General features: G+C 52.8%; 8 protein-coding genes across 8 annotated transcripts; 3 read left to right on the top strand and 5 right to left on the bottom strand.

Annotated features, from left to right (window-relative positions):
• Positions 1-1,898: 1,898 nt before the first annotated feature.
• On the bottom strand, positions 1,899-2,914 carry PPTG_04054 (hypothetical protein; the record flags this gene model as incomplete). Its single annotated transcript, XM_008897876.1, has 2 exons — positions 1,899-2,786; positions 2,828-2,914. The coding sequence occupies 2 exons, from the start codon at positions 2,912-2,914 to the stop codon at positions 1,899-1,901; spliced, it is 975 nt and encodes a 324-aa protein (XP_008896124.1).
• Positions 2,915-3,413: 499 nt separating this feature from the next.
• On the bottom strand, positions 3,414-7,184 carry PPTG_04053 (hypothetical protein; the record flags this gene model as incomplete). Its single annotated transcript, XM_008897875.1, has 8 exons — positions 3,414-4,104; positions 4,182-4,545; positions 4,588-4,777; positions 4,849-6,110; positions 6,175-6,282; positions 6,361-6,702; positions 6,785-7,042; positions 7,095-7,184. The coding sequence occupies 8 exons, from the start codon at positions 7,182-7,184 to the stop codon at positions 3,599-3,601; spliced, it is 3,120 nt and encodes a 1,039-aa protein (XP_008896123.1). The 3' UTR covers positions 3,414-3,598.
• A 1,725-nt stretch (positions 7,185-8,909) lies between these two features.
• On the bottom strand, positions 8,910-12,575 carry PPTG_04052 (phosphoribosylamine-glycine ligase). Its single transcript, XM_008897874.1, has one exon. The coding sequence runs from the start codon at positions 12,468-12,470 to the stop codon at positions 9,039-9,041; it is 3,432 nt and encodes a 1,143-aa protein (XP_008896122.1). The 5' UTR covers positions 12,471-12,575; the 3' UTR covers positions 8,910-9,038.
• Positions 12,576-13,332: 757 nt separating this feature from the next.
• PPTG_04051 (40S ribosomal protein S20) lies at positions 13,333-14,109 on the bottom strand (the record flags this gene model as incomplete). Its single annotated transcript, XM_008897873.1, has 3 exons — positions 13,333-13,894; positions 13,972-14,020; positions 14,094-14,109. 3 exons carry the CDS (start codon positions 14,107-14,109, stop codon positions 13,516-13,518), a joined length of 444 nt encoding a protein of 147 aa, XP_008896121.1. The 3' UTR covers positions 13,333-13,515.
• A 38-nt stretch (positions 14,110-14,147) lies between these two features.
• Positions 14,148-15,924, top strand: PPTG_04050 (hypothetical protein). Its single transcript, XM_008897872.1, has 5 exons — positions 14,148-14,476; positions 14,552-14,709; positions 14,780-14,899; positions 14,965-15,108; positions 15,172-15,924. Exons 1-5 carry the CDS (start codon positions 14,216-14,218, stop codon positions 15,818-15,820), a joined length of 1,332 nt encoding a protein of 443 aa, XP_008896120.1. The 5' UTR covers positions 14,148-14,215; the 3' UTR covers positions 15,821-15,924.
• Positions 15,925-16,086: 162 nt separating this feature from the next.
• On the top strand, positions 16,087-17,851 carry PPTG_04049 (hypothetical protein; the record flags this gene model as incomplete). The annotated part of the gene is made up of 3 exons (XM_008897871.1): positions 16,087-16,206; positions 16,287-17,536; positions 17,614-17,851. The coding sequence occupies 3 exons, from the start codon at positions 16,087-16,089 to the stop codon at positions 17,849-17,851; spliced, it is 1,608 nt and encodes a 535-aa protein (XP_008896119.1).
• On the bottom strand, positions 17,792-20,655 carry PPTG_04047 (hypothetical protein). The gene is made up of 2 exons (XM_008897869.1): positions 18,144-20,655; positions 17,792-17,997 (listed from the first exon to the last, which is right to left on the bottom strand). Exon 1 carries the CDS (start codon positions 20,533-20,535, stop codon positions 18,598-18,600), a length of 1,938 nt encoding a protein of 645 aa, XP_008896117.1. The 5' UTR covers positions 20,536-20,655; the 3' UTR covers positions 17,792-17,997; positions 18,144-18,597.
• Positions 17,922-18,260, top strand: PPTG_04048 (hypothetical protein; the record flags this gene model as incomplete). The annotated part of the gene is made up of 2 exons (XM_008897870.1): positions 17,922-18,016; positions 18,080-18,260. 2 exons carry the CDS (start codon positions 17,922-17,924, stop codon positions 18,258-18,260), a joined length of 276 nt encoding a protein of 91 aa, XP_008896118.1.
• Positions 20,656-21,122: the final 467 nt, after the last annotated feature.

Below are 21,122 nucleotides of genomic sequence, written 5' to 3'. Positions count from 1 at the left end.
TTGAAACGAGTTCGTGATCAGATTCGTCATGAAACCTCCTTCCCGTCATAAGCTCAGTGGCGTACTATTGAAACGAGTTCGTGATCAGATTCGTCGGGAGCACGTGATCAAGTTGATTAACGAGCACCCGTACGTGTCAATCGTGACAGATGGATTGAGCGATGTGAACAGTTCGAGTATTATTAACTTTATGGTTGTTGCACCTGGAATGCCATCTCTGTTCTGGTCGTCATGGTCGACGAGGTCAGAGCAGCATACAGCTTTGTACATAGCTGGAGAGATTGCAAACGTTATAGCGGATATCGAACGTGAAACAACGGCCCAGGTCGTCTCGGTCGTTACCGACAATGCGAAAAAAATGAGGAGCGCTACGGGTCGCATTCATACCAGGCGTCCTAACATCGTAAGTGGTGGATGTGCAGCCCACGTCCTAAATCTACTCATGCAGGATGTATGCCAGCATCCTGAAATTCGTACTATCCAGTCGAGAGCCGTGGCTGTTACCCGTTATGTGAAAGATCATCTTGCGTTACTGGATGAATTTAAACGACTCCAGCAAGAAATGCGCGATGTTGGGCTAAGTGCACGAAATCTCGTGCTTCCCGTACCGACACGATGGTATTCGGTGTTCTCCTGCTTGCGAAGTGTGCTAAATAGTCAAGATGTTCTCGAAAAACTATTTTTAAGTCCGGACTACGATGGTTTCCGTGACAGGTACCGAGGAACTGAGCCGGGCCGAAAAAAATTACGATACATGACCGCTCTGGCTCAGGACATCAATTTCTGGAATGGACTTAGAACTACTGTGCGCTTACTTGACCCAATTATTAAGGCTCTGCGAGAGCTTGAAGCAGATAATGTCTTCGTTTCGGGTGTCTACAAGTGGTTTAGATAGCTACGTTTTCATTCAGCCTACGGGGTGACAACACTGGAACAAGAAAGAGCTTTTTCGGCACCTAATAATTCTGGTGAAGGGGGGATTGAGCTGCTCAGTAACACGGTTGAACGTGTTATTGCCACTGCTTACACCGAGAATCCGTCTCACAGCACGATGCCAGAGGAAGAGAGGTTGGTCGCTGGAACTGATTACCAGAATGTCATTGCACCTCCACTCTCTGAGCTCCAAGCTTTTTTTCGAGGTAAGATTAAGAAGCGCTGGGATTACGTCCACACAAACGCGATGGGTATTGCATTTATGCTTGACCCAGCCATGGATCTCGACGACTTTGTCGGATTGGACGACGAGACAGTGGATGAACAAATTCGCAAAATGGCGAAGGATTGTAGGCTGCTCACACCTACTCTTGGTATTCCAAAGCTCACTGCTGAGATTCTCAACTTCAAGAGCAAGAAACGATCTGGTGGAGAAGCACTCCGTGAGACGTATTCAGAGTCAAGCCCACTTGACTACTGGAACGCCAAAAGCAACAAAGAATTTCCTTTGCTCAAGAAAATAGCTGCAATTGTGTTCTCAATACCGACATCATCAGCTGCAAGCGAGCGCGCCTGGATATTCGATCACATTCATTCGAAGAGGAGAAACAGACTCTCCGTTGAAAAGGTCGAAATGCTTGCCTACATCTACATCAACCACGGTAGCATCAGCCACGATGCAATTGATCTTGCTCGCCATCAGTCTTGTCCAAAAAGCGTAGACAGCGAGTAAAATGTAAAGTTCAATTACATTTTACCTTCCTCTCGCATTCCTCTACGTCGGAGAACGCAGTCAATGCGCTTCTGCACATTTCACCGCTTGGACCACGTCAAGCCCGGTGAGCGGTAAGAGGAGGAAGTTTGAGATTTCAAAGACGAGTCTATGTCGAACTCTTTCTGCTTTTCGTTGAACTCGACGCCCTCGTAGATGTACACGTCCATGGACGTCTAGTAGTTCCCCACCGTCACGGACACGTGCGTCTTGCGCTTGATGAGCACCGACATGAACTTGCCCACAGTCTCAATACCCTGTGACAGCGGGGTGACATCGACCAGCAGCAGTTGGTGGCGTCGTTGCTGATGCCATCCAGGGTGGCGCCCTGCACGGCGCACCGTAGGTGACTGCCTCGTCCCGGTTGGCTGACTTGAACAGCTCCTTGCCGCGGAACAGCGTGGACAGCATGAGGGAATACGTGTAAAACCTCCGACCCGCTCCAGTCCTCGGGCTTCATCTTGGCGTCCTCCAGCACCTTGAACACGGTCACTTCACAGCGCTTGAACAGCTCCTCATTGAGGGACTCGAACTTAGCTCGGGTAACGACGGTGGACGAGAATTCCACGCCCTCGAACAGGGAGGTCACCTCCACCGAAGCGGACGTAGTGGTCAGAAGCATGCGTTTGGCCGACTCACAGGCCGTGACGACGCTTGCACGGGCCGAGCCCGACGGGTCCAGGTTGCGGATCTTGCGCTCGAACTCCGTCAGCAGGTGCTGCACCATGTTGTTGTCGGAGTCCTCTCCACTGTCGCCGCCGGTCGACTTGACCTCAAGATGCCGTACTCGAATGGACAGGATCGACACATCGACGGTACCGCCGCCCAGGACAAAGATCTGCACGTTGCAGGCCTTGCCATCCGTGCCAGCGTTCGTGTCCAGGCCGTAAGCAAGGGCAGCGACCGAGGTCTCGTTATTGATACGCTGCAGGTCCAGACCGGCGATGGAGACGACGTCCTTGGTGGACTGACGCTGCTGGTTGTTGAAGTACGCGGGCGCCGTCACCACAGCCTGCGAGATTCTCTGGCCCAGGAAGGCCTCGGCCATCTCACTCATGCGCAGCACCACCATGGACGAGATCTCCTCGGGCGTCAAGCTCTTGTTCTCGCCCTTGAACTCACCTCGATCAGCACCTTGTCGTCGTCGCTCTCCTTGGTCGTGAACAGGAAGTATGTTGCATCCTTCTTCATCACCTTGTCGCTGAACATGCTGCCGAAGATTCGCTTGATCTCCTCCTCGATCTATGTGTACTTCACCTTGCGCGTGGCCTTGTTAACCTCGGCGCCCGATAACTCCTCGTCCTGCACCCCACCTCCCCCCGATCAATCCGCGCCTGAAGGAGACCGGCTTACATTGATTATTTTGCTTCTCTGGGTGTAGCCCGTGATGGTCTTGGCGTAGAGTTTGGTGTAAAACTCGAAGGGCGGCTTCCAGACGCGTGCGAACTCGATGTAGAGATCAATGCGTCTTGGCGCCCTGTATGGCCGACAGACTGGTACGTGTCTGACGCACACAACGACCGTCCGTTGATGCGGTGAAGTGTGTTCGGTCGTTTGGAATGCATGGGTTTATTCTTAATAGTAGTTTAGAAAGGTTTTGGATTTGGGATGGAATTTTGGACGTTGTCTCAAAGTGTTTTAGACTGTTCTGAACTAGTCTAAAACCATCCCTACATGTACCAGTGCAGCCACGGCATGGAAGCATTGTTAGCAACGAACTTATTCCCGATTATGTGCGACTTAGCAATCGATCTCGTCAAGGTATTTTTTCCAATCACGTTGAATAGGGTATCACTTTCTGCGATGGAAGTTACTTAGAATGAGTAAACCATCACTAATTCACCCATCTCATTCTCGAAGGCTACAAATCCTTATTGCATAACGTCTTCAACGTCACTCTTCAACATCCACTTCGAGCGCCGCCAAGACCGCGTCCACTGTCTCCTCCTCAAGCGCGCGGTCGCGGTGCTCCACAGTCACGGACGACGCCCCACAATATGCTAACAGCTTGGACAGCCTCTCACGCTCGCGACGACGCTGCTCGCTGCCCACGAGCTTCGCCAGCTCCTGCAGCGCACGTTGGCGCTCGCCGTCACTAGTGGCAGCCTCGTACTGATCGAGGATCGCCTGCTGCTGCGTATGAGCAGCTATCCATGCCTTGTCCTGATCCCTCAGTGCTGCCTCCAGTTCGGAAATACGCTCTCGGAGTTGTGCTATAGTTTGCTGGCTGCGACTGCGCTCGTTCGCCAGCTCGGCACGCAATCGCTGGCTTGTCAGCTGCCGACGCTGCTGCGTCTTACGGAGCTCGCCACGCAGATCCTCCAACTGTCGCTCGTAACCTCCTTTCATTGCCGCCATTTCCCTGGCCAGTGCCAATGCAAACGTCTCGTGGTCTTCAGCTGGTTAAGAACCAAACGAGAAATGATTGTTAAGCCGAACGGTGGGCAAGCAACTGGTTGAATAACACTATACCTACCTTTCACTTGACAAACTCGGTTCTCGAGACTTTCATCGTGACACAATAAACGTCGAAGCAGGCGGTTCGCTTTCAGCTGCTCGGCCACAGGGACAGTGTCGCGACCAGCAGCCACGGCGTCCGAGAACGGGTTGGGACCGTGGAATCCTGACAACAACGACCGAGACGAATGGCCTTCACCAACAGGAACCAACGAGGTCCCAATGTACTCGAGATACAGAGCCTCAAGTTGTCTGCACATTTCCTCCAACTTCCAGTCAATATTCTGCAGCTCCTGACGCAGGCTTTCCCATTGTTGCTGCATTTCTCGCCAACTCTCGATATCCTCGGACGCAGGCTTAGCTACAGCATTGGGCGCTGTTGTCTCTGTGTTTACAGTACCTTGTGTTTGTTCTAGGACAGGGACAAGTTCTGTATCAAACAACGCCATCATCACCTGCAGACGCTGAGCCAACAGCACGATGACCTGTTGGAGGAGCGTATGATGCGTCTTTTGCCTGCATTCTACTGACTCGCGCTGTTGATCAAGTTCTGCCCGCTCTTTTTCAAGCTGCGCACGCTCAGCACTCGCTGTCACTCGTTGCTTCTTCAAACCTCTACATATCGAAGCACTGGACAAGTTAAAACACACAAAGTGGCACAACGTGAACAAGTACACGAACCGGACCTCTGCTCTTCAGCAACACGTCTCTCTCTCGCGCTCAGTTGAGCGAGTTTCCCATCGATTTCACTCGTGCGGATACTCCCGTTGTGAGAAAGCTGTTCTTCCAATGCAGCGATCTTCTGTTTTGCTTTCTGCAGCTCGACACGGAGCTCCGATATGTTTGCATGGTGGCGTGCTGACTTCCCTCTTGGTGTAGCCAAAGCGTAAGCTAGCTCTCGGTCCAAATTCTCGCGAATCTCCGTCAGGTTCTTCAGCTCTTCTTTCACTGCTACTACTTCTTCCTGCAGCGTCTTCTCATTGACAGCAGACTCGTTCTCACTTTTCTCTTTCAGTTGCTGGAGCTGTTGATACTGAGTTCGCAACGTCCCCAATTCGCGTTCTAAAGAACCTTTGTCGGATGAAAGGTCTGCTATCCGATCCCCGTACTCCGTCAGCTTTTCTTCAAAAGCTTTTTGCTCCTGCTCACGCTGACGTTTTCGCTCCAGCAAGCACAGATTGGCGGTGGCAAGCTCTGCAGCTACTGCCTGAGCTTGCTCGACAGCATGCGTTGCCTTCTCTTGCTCCATTAGAAGTGCTTTGCGCTGCTGTTCTCGGAATAGCGCCGTTTGTTGTCTCTCAGCCACCAGAGCATGTTCCAAGGCAGAAACCCGCTGATGCCACGCGCTCTCTTCACGTTGTTGGCGATTCTGCAGTTCTTCATCGTCAACTGGGACCGACCGACTGAGTTTGGCTTCCAGCTCATGTATTTGGTGTGCTTGGTCTTCTAGCAGTGTCTGTTGTCGCTCAATCTCCTTGGAACTCGCTTCAATCCGAGCTTCAGTTTGCTGTAATAACCGCGTCTTGTTCTCTGCGTTTGTATTCGATGCAGTAAGTTTCGAGCTTAGCCTTTCGACGTCTTCGTTTCGGACTTTCAAGTCGTGATGGAGGTCGCGTATTGTGCCTTGAACCTGTTTGTTGTCTGTCTGTGCTGCTTTGAGGTCAAGGCGAAAAGTATCTAGCACTTGCTGTGCCTGGTTGAGCTGTTTAGTGACAAGGTTCAGTTGTGTCTGAGCGGACTGAGCTTCGGCCTCCGCTTTCGCAGTAGCTTTTGCTTGTCGCTGACTAACCTCGTCTTCTTTCAGACGGATAAGTCGCTCCAGCTCCTGCTTGTCACGTCTGAGTTGAGTCTTTTCCTGACTGGCAGCCTGTTCTAAGCTGTGATATCGCTCTATTGTTAATGCTAATGAGCTCTGGAGATCTGCTGCGTGCTTTTCCATTGCTTTGACCTGGTTTGCCACCAAGAATGGGTCATTATTTTGCACGTAGTTAGTAGTATTCGTGTTGACAAACCTGATCGTGGAGCGATTTTTCGGTTGCAGACAGTGTTTCTTGGTGTTGTTTCTCTGTGATCTCTAGTCGCTGAAAAGCACTCTGCAACTCGATGGTCGCGTTTTCTAGCTAGCAAATACAACACACAGCGAACAACGTAAGAGATTCGTGAAACAAGTACTTACTTGACATGTCGAAATGAATCACCTGCTGCTCTAGTTCATTTCTCTGCTGCTCCAAATTTTGAATCGACAGGATTGACTCCACTCGATCCTTTTCCAACGCTGCCAGTCGTGCTAGTTGTTCGGTCGATAAGGTGGATTGTGCTTGATCAGCATCGACTGGATCCTGAGTAATTTCATGCTCGCGTTCCTTGTAATGGACGTCAACTCGTTGTGATCTCTCGACGTGAGGTCGACTTTGAGCCAGGGCATCTTTGAAGAAGCCCATTTGCTCATTCAGCTGCAAGAGCTTTGCGTCCTTTTCAGCGAGCATTTTCGCAAGAACCTTCTTCTCTCCTGTGCTTGCCAACATAGAACGCTTCATGACCTGTTGATTGCCGTCCAACATCCCATGAGTTTGACGTTTAGAACATCCTTAATTAATTAAAACGAAAGAGCGATGAGCTTACCTCGGTTTGTTCGAGCACACTCAGCATACCACCGGCATAAATGGATGCCGGACTAGTGCCGCATCCATTTGCAAACTGTAATATTGGTGTATTGCCACGTTGTTCAGCAGGTGGACGTACTAGCTTCACTTTGCAAACGTTGGTAGAACCAGATTCTGTACTCTCACTGGCATTTTCATTACGAGCGAGACAAAATTTCATTAGCGAGACCAGCGTCTCAGCCAGAAGTCCTTCTAACCCAACCTTTGCAGCGGCCAGCTGAAGAATTTGTTAGTTTTGAGAGGGAGGGTGAAAAGTGACGATAATTTACCTGAGTGGGGTCGGAAGAATAGTTGTATATCAGTAGCTGCGTCTGGATACTGGCGGTGGATGGTGTTCCTAGATCTTGGTTAAAGTCCATATTGCGCTGTGAACTCCACCCTAGATATGCCTTGGTATCGCGGTGGAGGAGCAAATTTTTCACGTGATTTGGTGCCGAAGACGATGTTGCCGTGCTTCTGTTAGCATTGCCTTCGGTCTCAATTGCTTCTTTCTCAAGCTGTCGATGGGCATTGTGAAGGTGCAAAATATCGGCTTTTAGCTGCTGCAGGTACTGCTCATCCAGACTGGATGGTATATCTGTTATGCCCTCTTCATTCTCTTGCCTGTCACTCTCAGGGCCTGCAGTGGGCTCAATATCTAATTAAGTGAATAAATTTGAGTGAGTTCATTACCGTTTGACTGGATCCAAAGCAAACTCTAACCTTGGGTAAAGCATGATCTCTTTAAAATCTTCGGAATAGTATTTGGTAGTGTTCGGGTACCATCACGCGCGGTGCGTGGTCGCTGTTTTCCCTCATGGGACACAGCAAACGGCTCGGGCCGGCGAACACCACTACTGCTTTGAGGTCTACACAAACCCAGCAACGACCAATGCACATGTTTTAGTTTGTAAAATCAAATGATTCTTCGTTGACTTTCGTAGTACCGGTTGAGAAAGCGGCTACTTGCCGGCCGTTGGTGCAGGAATGAAGGCTGTTGCTGATTATGTTGCTGTTGTTGCTGATTTGAGCTGCGGCCGGGCAAACTGAGGTGGGGGATCTCGTCTTCGCTACTCCCTCGATTCGCGCGGAGTACCTTATTAAACCCCGAAAACGAGAGCGATCTACAGAAGTTCGAAGTTAAGACTCGATCCCAGTGCTAAGGCCAACAAAAGGGGCTCATTCATACTTGGGGCGCTCGTTGAGGAAAGCAACAGTAGGCGAGCGTGTAGTATGTCGAGGAACAGGTCGGCCGTAGAGATCCATGGTAGGCAAATGCAATACAGTAAATTGACACAAAGTCTGCTTTTAGACTTTCAGTTTTAGCGCTGCCAAAGCGTTCGACTAGTCGAAGAGCGTGAATCGTTGAGGCAGATTTCGAAGGATATGGACAACACTAGCAGTAAGCAAACTCATCTCTCATGCCCATGATCATTATCTGACTTTGTGTATTACACCAGCAGAAATAGACGTAAGTATCTACAGCTAGATTTGCCGATCGAAAGTGACATCAAACCTGTTCACGTAAATGTACAGCTTCCATCGCTGCTTCTTCAAGTGTTTCTCTGCTGCCATCAGTGGTTCCTTCATGGATTCGTAGTTCTCTCTGCATCCCTCTTTGCCTATAAAAGCACGGCAATTTGTATTTTACAGCAGCCCCAAAGATACTAATCGATTGACTATTAAATGTACTCGTAGATGCTGTACTTGGAGTCTTACCCAAAGAAGGTGTGGCAGGAAACGTGGTCTTGCTTGCTTTATTTGCCATTCTCGAGAGCATGCGCCTTTACCAAAGTTTGTTTTTGAAACTATATATCGTAAACTCCATGATTTCTAATGCGTACACGCATGATGTAACTAGCCTCCAAAGGCAACAAGACGAGGCAGCGCGCGCCATTAGTGTTTGCTATCGCGCTGGCTGGTCCAGCTTTCATTTGTCATAGTTACTTCCTGCAACTCCAGACTCATGTGTACGTGCGTGTATTTAACTTCAACATCCCTATACTCTTCCCTACTATATTTTGTGCAGATTGGAGCTGGAGCGAGTCATAAACAGCATTGCCATCGCACTCGTAGGCATCGAAGTGATTCTGGGCACTATGACCCTGCTGTGGCTGTTCAAGAAGAGCACCATGTCGATATGAATCCAAAGAATGAGGACAAGGCAAAGACCAGGATATGAAATGTAATATTCAGAAGTGAACGTTAATCAAAAGCCTCCACTACCTGAGCGTCTAAGCCATTGTGCCACGCAGCACAACCTGCTCAGCATCAGCAGCACGTGCAATAGTCGTACCCAGACGGTAAACTTTCTCGCCACTCGCTTCGACCTGACGCGTCACCTCAGCAACGTTGGCCTCCGGCAGAAGCAGCACCATGCCGATACCGCAGTTGAAGGTGCGAGCAAGCTCGGTGTTGGAAAGGTTACCCATCTTCTGCAGCCACTTGAACACGGGAGGCAAAGGCCAGCTAGCGCAGTCAATGTCCACAGCCAAGTCCTTGGTCAATACACGCGGGATGTTCTCCAAAAGACCACCGCCGGTAATGTGAGCAAGAGCGTTGATGAGCTTCGCCTTGACCGTAGGCATCAGCTGCTTCACGTAAATCTTGGTAGGTGTAAGCAGGCTTTCACCCAGAGTCTTGCCGGCCTCAAACGGGCACGGATCGCTGTACGCAAGACCCGATACCTCCACAAGCTTGCGAACCAGCGAGAAACCGTTCGAGTGCACACCCGACGAGGCCAGACCCAGCACGGCGAAACCAGCCTCAACCGGCAGAGGCAGGATAGCGTTCTTGCGCACGGCACCCACACAGAAGCCGGCCATATCATAGTCTCCGTCGTGGTACATAGACGGCATTTCAGCCGTCTCACCGCCGATTAGACCACAGTCCGACTGACGGCAGCCCTCGGCAATACCCTTGACCACATCCGTAGCCTCGTCCACCTCGAGCTTGCCGCATGCATAGTAGTCCAGGAAGAACAGAGGTTCAGCGCCCTGCACAATAAGATCGTTGACGCACATAGCAACGAGATCGATACCAACAGTGTCGTGCTTTTTGGCCAGCTGAGCCACACGCAGCTTAGTACCCACACCATCCGTGCACGCCACAAGCGCCGTGTCCTTGTCGTAACCAGCAGCCTGCAGGTCGAAGATGCCGCCAAATCCACCGAGATCAGCGTCACAGCCCACACGCACAGTCGACTTGCAGAGCGGCTTGATCCGGTCAACCAGTTCGTTGCCAGCGTCGATGCTCACACCGGCATCGGCGTACGTGATCTCCTTCTTTCCGTTCTTGAACAGCAGACCAGTCTGCGCCAACTTGATGGCGTGCAGGAACGCAGCTCCTTCCAGAGGTTGCACACGCGCCTTGAGCGTCTCCGGCGTGTCGTTCTCCAACACTGGGCACTTCATCTGCACAGCGATCGGACCAGCGTCCACCTCCTCCGTAACGAAGTGAACAGTGCAGCCACTCTCAGTCTTCTTTGCGTCAAGAACAGCGCGGTGCACAGCGAGATCCATGCCACCAGCGAAGTCAGGAAGCAGCGACGGGTGCACGTTCAGCACCTTGTTTTCCCACTCCTTGCAGAACTCGCCCGACATAATGCGCATGTATCCGATAAGCAGCACCAGATCGATGTTCTTCTTCTTCAGCACTTCAGACACTTGAGCGTCGAACTCAGCACGCGACAAACCCTTGGCCGACAGAGCCACAGACTCGATTCCGTGCGTCTTGGCGCGCTCCAGGATGCCAGCAGCAGCCTTGTCACTGACCACGATGTCGATACTGGCGTTCAGGTCACCTGCTTCAATGGCATCAATGATCGGCTGCATGCTGCTGCCACGAGTAGAGCCCAGCACCGCCAGCTTGAGCTTCTTAGCACCATGCAGCAAGCCCTTCAGACCAATGTCCGAACGGTACTGCGCGCCCTCGAAGTGGATCTTCGAGACTCCTTCGTACGCGCGGTCCAGAGCTCCCTGAAGCGAGGGACCCACAGCAGTAACAGCAAGGACACGGCCACCCGACGTCGCGATGCTGCCGTCTGCCTTCGCTGTACCGGCGTGGAATACATCGACGTCCTTCAGTGCCTGAGCATCATCCAGACCGGTAATGATCTTGCCCTTGGGGTAACTGTTCGGATATCCTTGCGATGCCATCACAATGGTAGCTGCAGCTCCGCTCTTCCACGACACAAGCGAGCGCTCCAGACGGTGCTCCACACAGGCACGCATGATCTCGAACAGGTCGCTGTGCAGCAGTGGCAATACCACTTGCGTCTCCGGGTCACCGAATCGACAGTTGAACTCGACAATCTTGGGGCCAGTAGGAGTGAGCATGAAGCCCGGGTACAGCACACCAACGTACGGCATGCCCTCCTTCTTCATAGCAGCAATCACACGCTCCACAATGTCAACGCACTCGCGTTCCAGCTCGCTAGTGAGGCACGGAGCAGGGCCGTAAGCTCCCATACCGCCCGTGTTCGGGCCCTGGTCGCCATCCGAGATACGCTTGTGATCCTGCACGCCAGGCATGCACACCACACGCTCGCCGTCGCAGAACGCAAGAAGCGACACCTCCTCTCCAGTCATGAACTCTTCCAAAACAACCTCATCGCCAGCTGAACCGAAAGCCTTTTCCAGCATAACCTCACGCAGAGCTTCATGGGCTTCAGTCTTGTTGGTCGGGATGAGAACTCCCTTACCAGCAGCAATACCCGAAGCCTTAACGACGATGTTGTGGTCGATCGAGTCCAGATACTCCTTGGCCTTCTCGTACTCTGTGAAGTTTTGGTACGCCGCAGTCGGGATGTTGTTGCGACGCATAAAGTCCTTGGAGAACGCCTTGGACGCCTCCAGCTGAGCGGCCAGTTTACTCGGGCCAAACGTCGGGATGCCGGCAGCGTTCATCTTGTCAGCCAGACCATCGATCAGCGGGGCCTCAGGTCCCACCACGCAGAAGGTCACGCCCTTGCTCTTGGCAAAGGCGATGAGCTCGTCGTGCGCCCCCACGCCGATGTTGACGTTGGAGATGCCGGCAGCGACGTCCTCCGTACCGGCGTTGCCCGGAGCCACATAGATGTGGCCGGCGGAGGCAGACTGGGCCAGCTTCCAGGCGATGGCATGCTCGCGGCCGCCGTTGCCGACCAGCAAAACGTCGTGAACCAGCTCGTCGTCACCGTTGAGACTGGCGGCGATGGCCTTGTCCAGCTCGGCGAACAGAGCGAAGGCCTTCTCAGCCAATGCGCGGCGCTCACGCAGCGAGAAGGCAAGCGAGCCGTCGCGCGAGATCTTGCTCTGCACCGTTGCCAGGTCGGCCTCGTCCACGACGACGCTGATCTGCTTGTGGTTCCAGGCGGCAGTGCGCACGAATGAGTAAGCGCCCGAGACCCACTGAGCCACGCGCGAGTGCGCCGCAGCGCCAACGTCCGAAGCGCTGGGCGGCAAAGCTAGCACCGCCTCCACACGGTCCGAGAGCATGAGCTGCACGTCGGCGGGCGTAGCAACAGCCACGTGCGGCACCTTGGCGGTCACCAGCGCGGCCTCCACAGCTGGCGAGCACAGCGAGGCTACGCGCACACCGCTGGTCTGCAGAGCCGCCGCGGTCTGCACAAGCGCATCGGGCGCGCGGTCGCCGCAGAGCACCACGAGAGGCGTCGATGAAGCCATTGATAGAGAGCTTGCTGGGTCTCGAGGGACGCAGGCAATTCGGGTATGGCTGGACCAGAGTGTCAGGTACAGCGGATGGCTAACACGGCAAATGGATGAAAGCGAGTTTCCACCAATCCTGGCGCGATAACCGTTTATTTTGGCAAATCACAGGGCGGAAGAAACTGTATTTGGTGTGCGCCACACCCTAGTTGAAGTGATCGCAGCAGCAGCCAATCATCGTCGTCGGCTAAGGCTGGGAGCAACATTCGCAGGCGTGGCTCCATTCTGCCAGGAAAGCGTTCCTCGGAGAAACGAACCATTGCACTGCACTGCAGAATTGAAACGTGTAACTTGATCATTTTGCTGTCTTCGGTCAGGCGCTGCTCCTTCTCTTCTTTCTTTCTTGCATTGATAAGACGACTCAAGAGAATTATGGCGCTTTCATCCGGCATGGTATCCGACGAGAAGTGATCCTCTCCCTGCCTTCAAGCCAGCATTCGTTTGTTTGTTTGTTTGGTTGTCTCCTGGTTGTGGTTTGGTTCCCGTCGTCCCTTTCGCTCCTTCATGTTTACTGGCTTCGTACTACAAGTATGAGGATGCCTGAGCATTGGATGACTTGAGCTCACAAGTTAGCCACTTTGCATGTGGTGCGCTTCATGCTTCGTGATATCAGCGCTTTTAAATACCGCAGTTTGGCTATGCAAGCTGTCCTCGAAGCACACGAATACGGCATTACAGTCGCCTCCCAACCAGACCGATGCACACTTGCACCACCGCAATTGCTCGAACATGCTTCTTGATTTCATCGCTGGCAGCACGCTTCAGAAGGAGCCAGCTTCTTTCTACTACAATATAGCATAAAACACAATCACACACACGGTTGGATGTCCCACAAAGACGTGGGGTTGGAATTATATTCCCACCGCGAGGGCGTTTAGTACAATCCTTCCCCCATTACGCTCGCAAAGTCTAAAGGCGCAGCAAGCAGCGTCCCAGACTCCTGGGTGGATGGTGGTGCTGGCAGCGAAGGGAAAAGCTAGCAGACCAGTCAACAACAGCGCACTTAGGCGGAGTCGGCGATGGTCACCTCAACCTCGACACCGGGCTCAATCGAGATCGACGTGATCTGCTTGACGATGTCCGAGGGGGCGTGCAGGTCGATGATACGCTTGTGGATGCGCATCTCGAAGCGGTCCCACGTGTTGGTACCCTCACCACAGGGCGACTTGCGCGTGGTAAGACGCAGGATCTTGGTGGGGAGACGCACGGGGCCCGACACCTTCAGGTTCTTGTCCACAGCGCCGCGCTTGAGGTCAGCGCACACCTTCTCCAGGTTCTTCACGTTACGGCTCGTGAGCGTAATGCGAATGCGGTGGATGCGGGTCTCCTCCGCCTCGACGGTCTTCGGCTTGTTGACAAGGGACATGATGCTGGATAGAGGGCTGTAAAAGCAGATCAGAAGGCGTCAGCATTGAGTTCATAAGCGATAAAGCTTAGCGTAGTCCAGCATACAACGCACCAGTAGCTTTGGACTGACAGTAACCTGAATCCAAAATGACTGCGCCATGCTGTTGGCGGTGCGTGCCGAATGGATGGCAGCCATTCGCTGACGTAAAACACCCATGGTACACTGTACCATACCTAATTTAGTGTGCATGGTGTACAACTGCTGTTGAAATCATAAACCTTATCCCTAACAGGAGGTATCATCTTGAACGGGGAACTTTGATACACGCAAGCTCCAGCATTCCCTTTCTCGCGTCATGAGTGTGACGCTGTCGGGCCGCCCCACCGCTGTGTGTCTAGGCATGGGCGTGGCAGTGCTGGCCTCAGTGTCGTTATCCAGACACAACGGTAAGCTGTGGCGTGCTTTTCGCCGAGCGTCCGCGAACTACCGGGCACGGCGGGGGTTGTGCAACTCCAGCGTTGATCGAGTGTCGAGCGTGCCGTTGCTGCCGTGCGCCACAGAGTTAGAGCAAGTGGCACCCGGTAGATTCAGCAAGCAGAAGATCACAGTTGTGCAGGTTTGGGATGTCGACGTTAGCAGAGACGATAGAGCGGAGTTCTTGTTGCTGATTTTGTATGTGGTTTTCGAGCAGCTGAACATCCTGGCGAGCAACTTGGCTACGCGCAACCACTTTCCATACGTGGTGGAGTCTAGCCTCAACTGGGAGAACCGCAAGATGGCATTGCTGCGACAATTGGAGGCACTGGACGCCGACGTTCTCTGTCTAGAGGAACTGAGCGACTACTGGACGTATGTGCCAGCATCTTTGGGTGCTGTGTAAAGGAACAGGAGTGTGACACTGATTTTTACTGTGTGGCAGGTTTTTTAAACCAGAGCTACAAGATCGCGGATATGATAGTGTCTATGTGAAGCGGCCGTCGATCCACGTCTCGAATTGGTCCGGTGAGAAGAAGCAAGACGGTTGCGGCATTTTTTACAAGTGAGTGAGCGTCGTACTGATTGATGTAGTGGAGCTTTGCTGATTGTTGGTCTGTGTGATCTCAGGAAGGACAAGTTCGAGTTGAAGGAATTTGAGGCGGTGAACTACCATGACCCGCATGATCGTGTGGCTGTATTGGCATTGCTCAAGATGCGTCATTTCGCACAGTTCGTGCTAGTTGGCTGTACACATCTGTGGTGGAATGCCAAGTACGTTATGCATGGAAGGCTATGATCTTAAAGGAAACTAATGCATTTTCGACCCGTTTACAGGAAGGTGGATCACCAGATGGCTGAGATTTATGAGCTTGAGGAAGAAGTGCTCCGCATGAGCAGCGATGTGAGGGACAAGTACGAGCGCGAATTGGCCAATACTGTGACGGGTCAGAACAGCGTTCCTATTGTACTCTGCGGTGACTTCAATAACTCTCCCGAGTCGCCGATCTACGAGTACATGGAAAACTCGTTCATGCAAAAGCCCAACCTGGAGGGCTTAAGTGAAGTCTTCCGTAGCGCATACGCTTTCTACAAACCGAACGCGCTGGCGAGTGCACTGGAACACTCTGACGAGGAGCTGCAATCACTCAAGGTAGAAGAGGGCAAGAAGGCGGAGCCACCACACACTACAGTGAACTTCAGACGATGCTGGACGATTGACTATATCTGGTACTCAAAGAGCAGTCTAGTACCCTCGCGAGTATTGGAGATCCCACCGGAGAGCGTACTGCGTTCTGAGGACGGGCCAGGTAACTGGTTCAATCGGCTAGCCATGTCGGACAGCTTGAACCGATCAGGTCGTCTGCCATCGGGCCTGCACGGGAACTACAACGGAATCCCTAACTCCGTTTATGGCAGTGATCATGTGCCCATCATGGCCGAGTTTGAGTTCCTCTGCGCTAGTGAGGACAGATCTGTCGAGTAGAATTATACTTACCGGTACCCAAACCAAATCAAGACAAACGTGTTGAAACCACACCCTACGACGTGAACTCTTTGATGAAAGAATTATCACTGTTATTCCTCACATGAATGGTGTCCATTATCGCTGAACTGCTCTCCTTTAGAATACACTTCAACATACACGAACGGTTAAAAAAAAACACTTCGTGCAACATTCAAGCGACATTGAAGACGTTGCTGTGGTAAGAACACCAACGTCATTCAAACGCTTGCTCATCGTGGACTTCCATGCAGATTCGCCGACGATTGCAGACGCCTATGCGGCCTCGTAGCCGACGCGTTCCATCTGTATGCAACCTCCAGGTTGCTGTTATGCCTTACCCATCTTCACATCTACGTTTGCCATTGGTACGTTGTGTACGAGACTGAAAGCATCGGAAAGACACATGTGATGGCTGAGAATTCTGACGTTTGGGGATTTATTCCAGCTGCGTGAGGCGTCGACGTGGTCGCTGGCGGCTGGTGGACTTCAGAAGAAGTGGAAAGGTCTGAAGCAGCGCACAGCTTGGCGCTACAAAACGCTCAAGGATGACGACACGGCCATCGTCTTCTGCGATGAACAGGAGAAGGAGGTGCACCTGAAGCCCCGCAATCGACGGCTGGACGACCCGTTGGCCTGTCACAATGTGCTGGCTGCAGCTTCCACGGCCAGTCTCAATGGCATTTTGGGCGCTACGTCGCCCGAAGTCTCGAGCCAATTCTGCAGGACAATGGTTGGCTTCATGTTGCATTCATGCTCGCCGTCCGAGCGGGCGAAAGTCTTGGACGTCCTCACGAAGCAGCGGCTGGAGGAGATCACGATTGCCAATCGAGCATTAGTCATTCGAGGTATTCAGCATTGCTTAATGTCACCATTGATTCGTGGTAAGGCGGTGCTGCACACTGCAGCGAAGAATGTGGTCTGCGGTACATACGAACTCGAGTTATCCGTTCTAAAGGAGCAGATCCATTCAGACGAAGAGGCCTTTATTGATACCGCGGGGCATTTTCAGTTCGAAGATGGCGGAGAACTGGAAAGGCACCAAAAAGTACACACTCAAGAAGAGCCGCCACACAATGGAGACCTCATTCAGCTCATTTACGGCAACAAGAACATCACTGAAGTCATTGCAATGATGCAGCATATTGCAGTGGAGAGCGTCAAGGTGAAAGAGCAGCAGCCCAATCTGGTAAAGGTAGTGAGCGATATCGACGACACGCTCTTTCCTGGGTGGATCGACAAGCGCTACCCGCTTCACATCCCGTACCCTGGCGTCTCAGCTCTCTACGCTCGCCTCTCTCGTGGACTTGCTCAAGCTGCAAATGGCGAAAATGTGCGTCCGTCGATCACCTTCCTCACAGCAAGACCTCGTGGGTGGCTGAGTGTTGGGCGCTACTTGACACTGCAACACTTGAAAAGCTTGGGTGTACCGAACGTCACAGTGCTAAATGGATCGGTGAAAGGTCTCGTGAGCAACGAGAAGATTGCCAATCTCAAGTTGGACAACTTCTCTCGCTTTGCAGCGCTGTTCCCAGAGTTCAAGTTCGTCTTCTTCGGTGACTCGGGTCAAGGCGATGCTCTTCTGGCTTCACGACTACTGAAAAGCTGTCCAGAACAGGTGCTTGCAACGTTCATTCACAACGTGAATCCGATCTTCGCTCGGACGGGAGACGGCGGGCGAAAGAGAGCCTATGCAGCGTAAGTATTTGAAGCGGAGCTTTATCCATTTTCTGTTATACAATTGGCTAATCGGTAATATGTTTTGGTGTTAATAGCGAAGGCGTAGAGTTCTTCGGGACGTACGCAGGAGCTGCGTTGGGTGCTCACAAGAAAGGGTTGATCTCAGCTGAGGACGTACTGGCGGTCGCGGATGCTTCGGAAAAGGAACTGGAAGAGATCCTTTTCCTTGGACCCGAAGCTACTATTATGAAGAGTGAGCGACGCAATGAACTACAGCAAGACCTTGACCTCATCGACATGTGCTTGCATGCCAAGAGGCATGAGCTGGGATGAAGACGTAAGGTATAGAGTTAATTGTATCCAATCAGATTGGGTTATCCTTTTGCCATTGGCGTGTCCTGTGATGGATCGCGAGGAAGCGCGATCTCGAATGCTGCGCTTGTGGATGGCGGCGAGCTCGAGCGATTCAGCCCGCATCTCTATCCACACAAGACAGGGGTGAGTCCTTCTATTCATGACTTTGTGTATATTCTCGTCTGCTAACACCTCTTGGAACATCAGCACTGTGGTGCACACGGACAAGCTGATTCCCAATGCTGGACAGACGCTTTTTGCATGCACGAACCTCGCTACGCCCCTTGGAACCTACACGCACGCTGTGCTGCGAGATCAGGACGTAGCGCAGCTGGAGTGGCCACTGCCGACCACGGAGCTGCGAGCGATGGTACTTAACGACAATTGACGACGGAACCTCACCAAAACGATTCTAGCTGATAATTTTGACGGCTGCTGGCGGTGACAGCACAGCAACGTACATGGTGTTTGGTGAAGAATGAGTCCAATCTACAACGTACGACATTAATTTCACTATACGTCTCTATCTTAGTTCATATTGTACGCATCCAGCGCGGCAGTACGACCCGCGCCGGACATTTCAGGGGATATCATTAGTAGTCTGCTTCAACTCGTTGCGCGCGATGGGGATAAAATGGCACGGTACAGCGCGCACAACGAGCGCAGTTAGGCAGACGTTGGCCAGTTCATAGATACAAATAAGGAGCTTGGTCGGAGGATCGCGCTCACAGACGAAAAATCATGCAGGGCTGACTCGAAGCCGTCTCATTGTCGCCGGGTGACACGCTCGAAGCCATCTCGTTGTCGCCGGGTGACACGGTAGCAGAAGAAGTGTCTCCACCACTATCGGTGCTGGTGGTGTTGCTACTGTCTTCACTGGGGTCGCTGTTGTTGTTCTTGCTGTTGTCCTGCGCCAGTGCAGCGTCAACTGGAGCCTTGTGCATCATCGAAAACGATGCAACCGATTGTTCGTGAGGCGAAGACGAACCGGACGAGGACTGTGACCCACCTTCGCCACTGCTTCCACTTATGATCGAAGGCGCGCTCTTGTCAGCGTTAGGAGCTGCGACTCCGGAATCCATGCCGTCGTCGCCGTCTTCACTGTTGCTAGTGTCACGCAGCCGATACAACACGTTATTTGGCTGGGCTGGCCAGTCGATAATGAGGTGGCGGACGGACTGTTCGACGCGAGACTGGAATCTACGCACGAGCGCCGTCGCGATGTCTTCAGGCAGCTCTGAACGGTGCTTGAGCGCCGTGCGCTTGAGCAGCTCAACCAGCTCAGTGAACGTCAGCAAGACACCCATATCAGCACGCGCGTGGATCACACGGACAACGCCAGCCTCGTCTTCGAACGGGATGTAGTTGGGGTCACAGGGCGTGTTCAGTTTGTGCTGCTGGCGTTTCTTCAGACGACGGTGAAGTGCAGCAAAGTGCACGCCGTGGGCTTTGGCGGCGTTACGCAGACTCATGCCGTGGATGGCTACATCTTCCATAGCCGCCTCCCACACTTTGGCTGGCACCAAGTTGCTCTGACGGTAGTTGCGGTCGCTGGAGTTGCTATCGGAGTGGACAGAGCGACCGGTGCTGCTTCCGGGGCTTAGACTTCCTCGATATTTGCTGTCTTCTCTTGATTGACGCGGCGGCTGGTAGAAGCGGAGACGCTGCTGCGGCATCGAGCTGCCAGCTCCATCCACCACGTCGACATCTTCCCAGGAGTACGAGCTGCGGGGCTGTTCGGGACTGAGTTGTGTTGGAGGTGGAGCGGCCGGTTGACGATAGCTGCGGTTCTGGGCCCACCGCAGTTGGTCTCCGCGGCGCTCGAGTTCGTACTGCTGTTCGATCTCGTAGCTTCGGCTATAGCGTTCCTGTTGCAGCTGCTGTGGCGTTAGGATACCCTTGAGGCTGTTGCTACTGCCAGTTCGGGTTCTGCTCCTGCCGCGGATGATGTCGTCCATGTCGACGAAGTCGTTCTCACGCTTGAACAAGGTGAGCCAGCCGACAGACGGGAAGTTTGTCGGTAGCGCACGACGGCCATTCAGGCCCACGATCGCGCGAGCCACCTCGGCGATGTCGGCGTCCGCGTAGCCCTCGAGTCGATGCAAGCGTCCGTCGCTAGTCTCGTAGTCATCGTACTGCTGCTGCTGTATAAACTGTTCTCGGAGCACGGAAACGATCTCGTTGTTGATCTCTGGCGTGAGCTCACAGACTGGCGGAGGGCTCATCACTGTAGGCACCGGCGCCACGCTAGGCAACGGCGCGCCAGTGGGGCTACGTTGGCCGAGCGCAAGCGGGTTTAGGCGCGGGAACACGTAGCGTTCATTAGCTGACGCGCTGCTGCTAACTGCGACTGCGAAGCGTCTGTCGTCGCTGGTTGGGCTGGTGGTTGATCCAGGTAACGACTGCATTGGGGGCGTACCTCTAGCTCCATGGCGCTGCAGAGTGTGTTGACGCACGAGGCGCTGCAGCGCCACCTGCTGCAGCCCGAAGGTCTGCGAGGCCTGGCGCATTGAGAGGCGGCGCTCGACGACTGCGTGCACTGCCTGCGCCCAGACGCCGTCGCTCACGGAGCCTGGGCTCCAGTCGCGGCGTGTATTGCTCATGGCTTGTTCTGTCGAGGGCGAGATCTGTTGTGCGGTTCTGTCTGTGGTCGGTTTCGACATCGTTCTGTAGCGTTCTTTGGTAGAAAGAGTTGTGCTTCCCAGCAAAGTACGAAACGTATCGGCCGACTTACGTAAGACGAACGTGATGTTCGAAAGGTGTCTCAACTTTGGCGTCGTTTATGCTTTGATGCCCGGCGTCGACATTGAAGAAACTCGCCTGATTCGCGTTTGAGAAAGTGTACACCGCTCAGGTGCTTTCTTATTTAACGATGTTTGCGGATATGGGGCGACTTCTGTGTACTTAGAATTTTGCAGATAGCAAACTCGTCCACCACTTCCATTCGCTCACAACGGCAGCTGACGGTACTGACCATATCAACTATACGATGAAATCAAACATTTGAAAAAATACAATCGGTTCAACTTAGCGAAGGTTTCCAGCACGTCCCTGCCTGAGACGCTTCGGCATGGAAACGCGGCTTTTGGAAGTGAAAAGATCAGCGATCGCCTGCCTACGCTCGTTGGTCGGTCGGACGGCGACAAGATGACGTAAATACTTAAGCAATACTTAACAAGTTTTTTTTACCTACTTATACGAGTTCTAAAAAACGCACTTTTCCAAAACATCTGTTTTAACACGGCGAGGA

This window comes from Phytophthora parasitica (assembly GCF_000247585.1).
Source record: "Phytophthora parasitica INRA-310 unplaced genomic scaffold supercont2.6, whole genome shotgun sequence".
In the NCBI taxonomy this organism is placed as follows: Eukaryota; Oomycota; class Peronosporomycetes; order Peronosporales; family Peronosporaceae; genus Phytophthora; species Phytophthora nicotianae.
The sequence above is the reverse complement of the archived record's forward strand: the minus strand, read 5'-3'. Positions and strand labels throughout refer to the sequence as shown.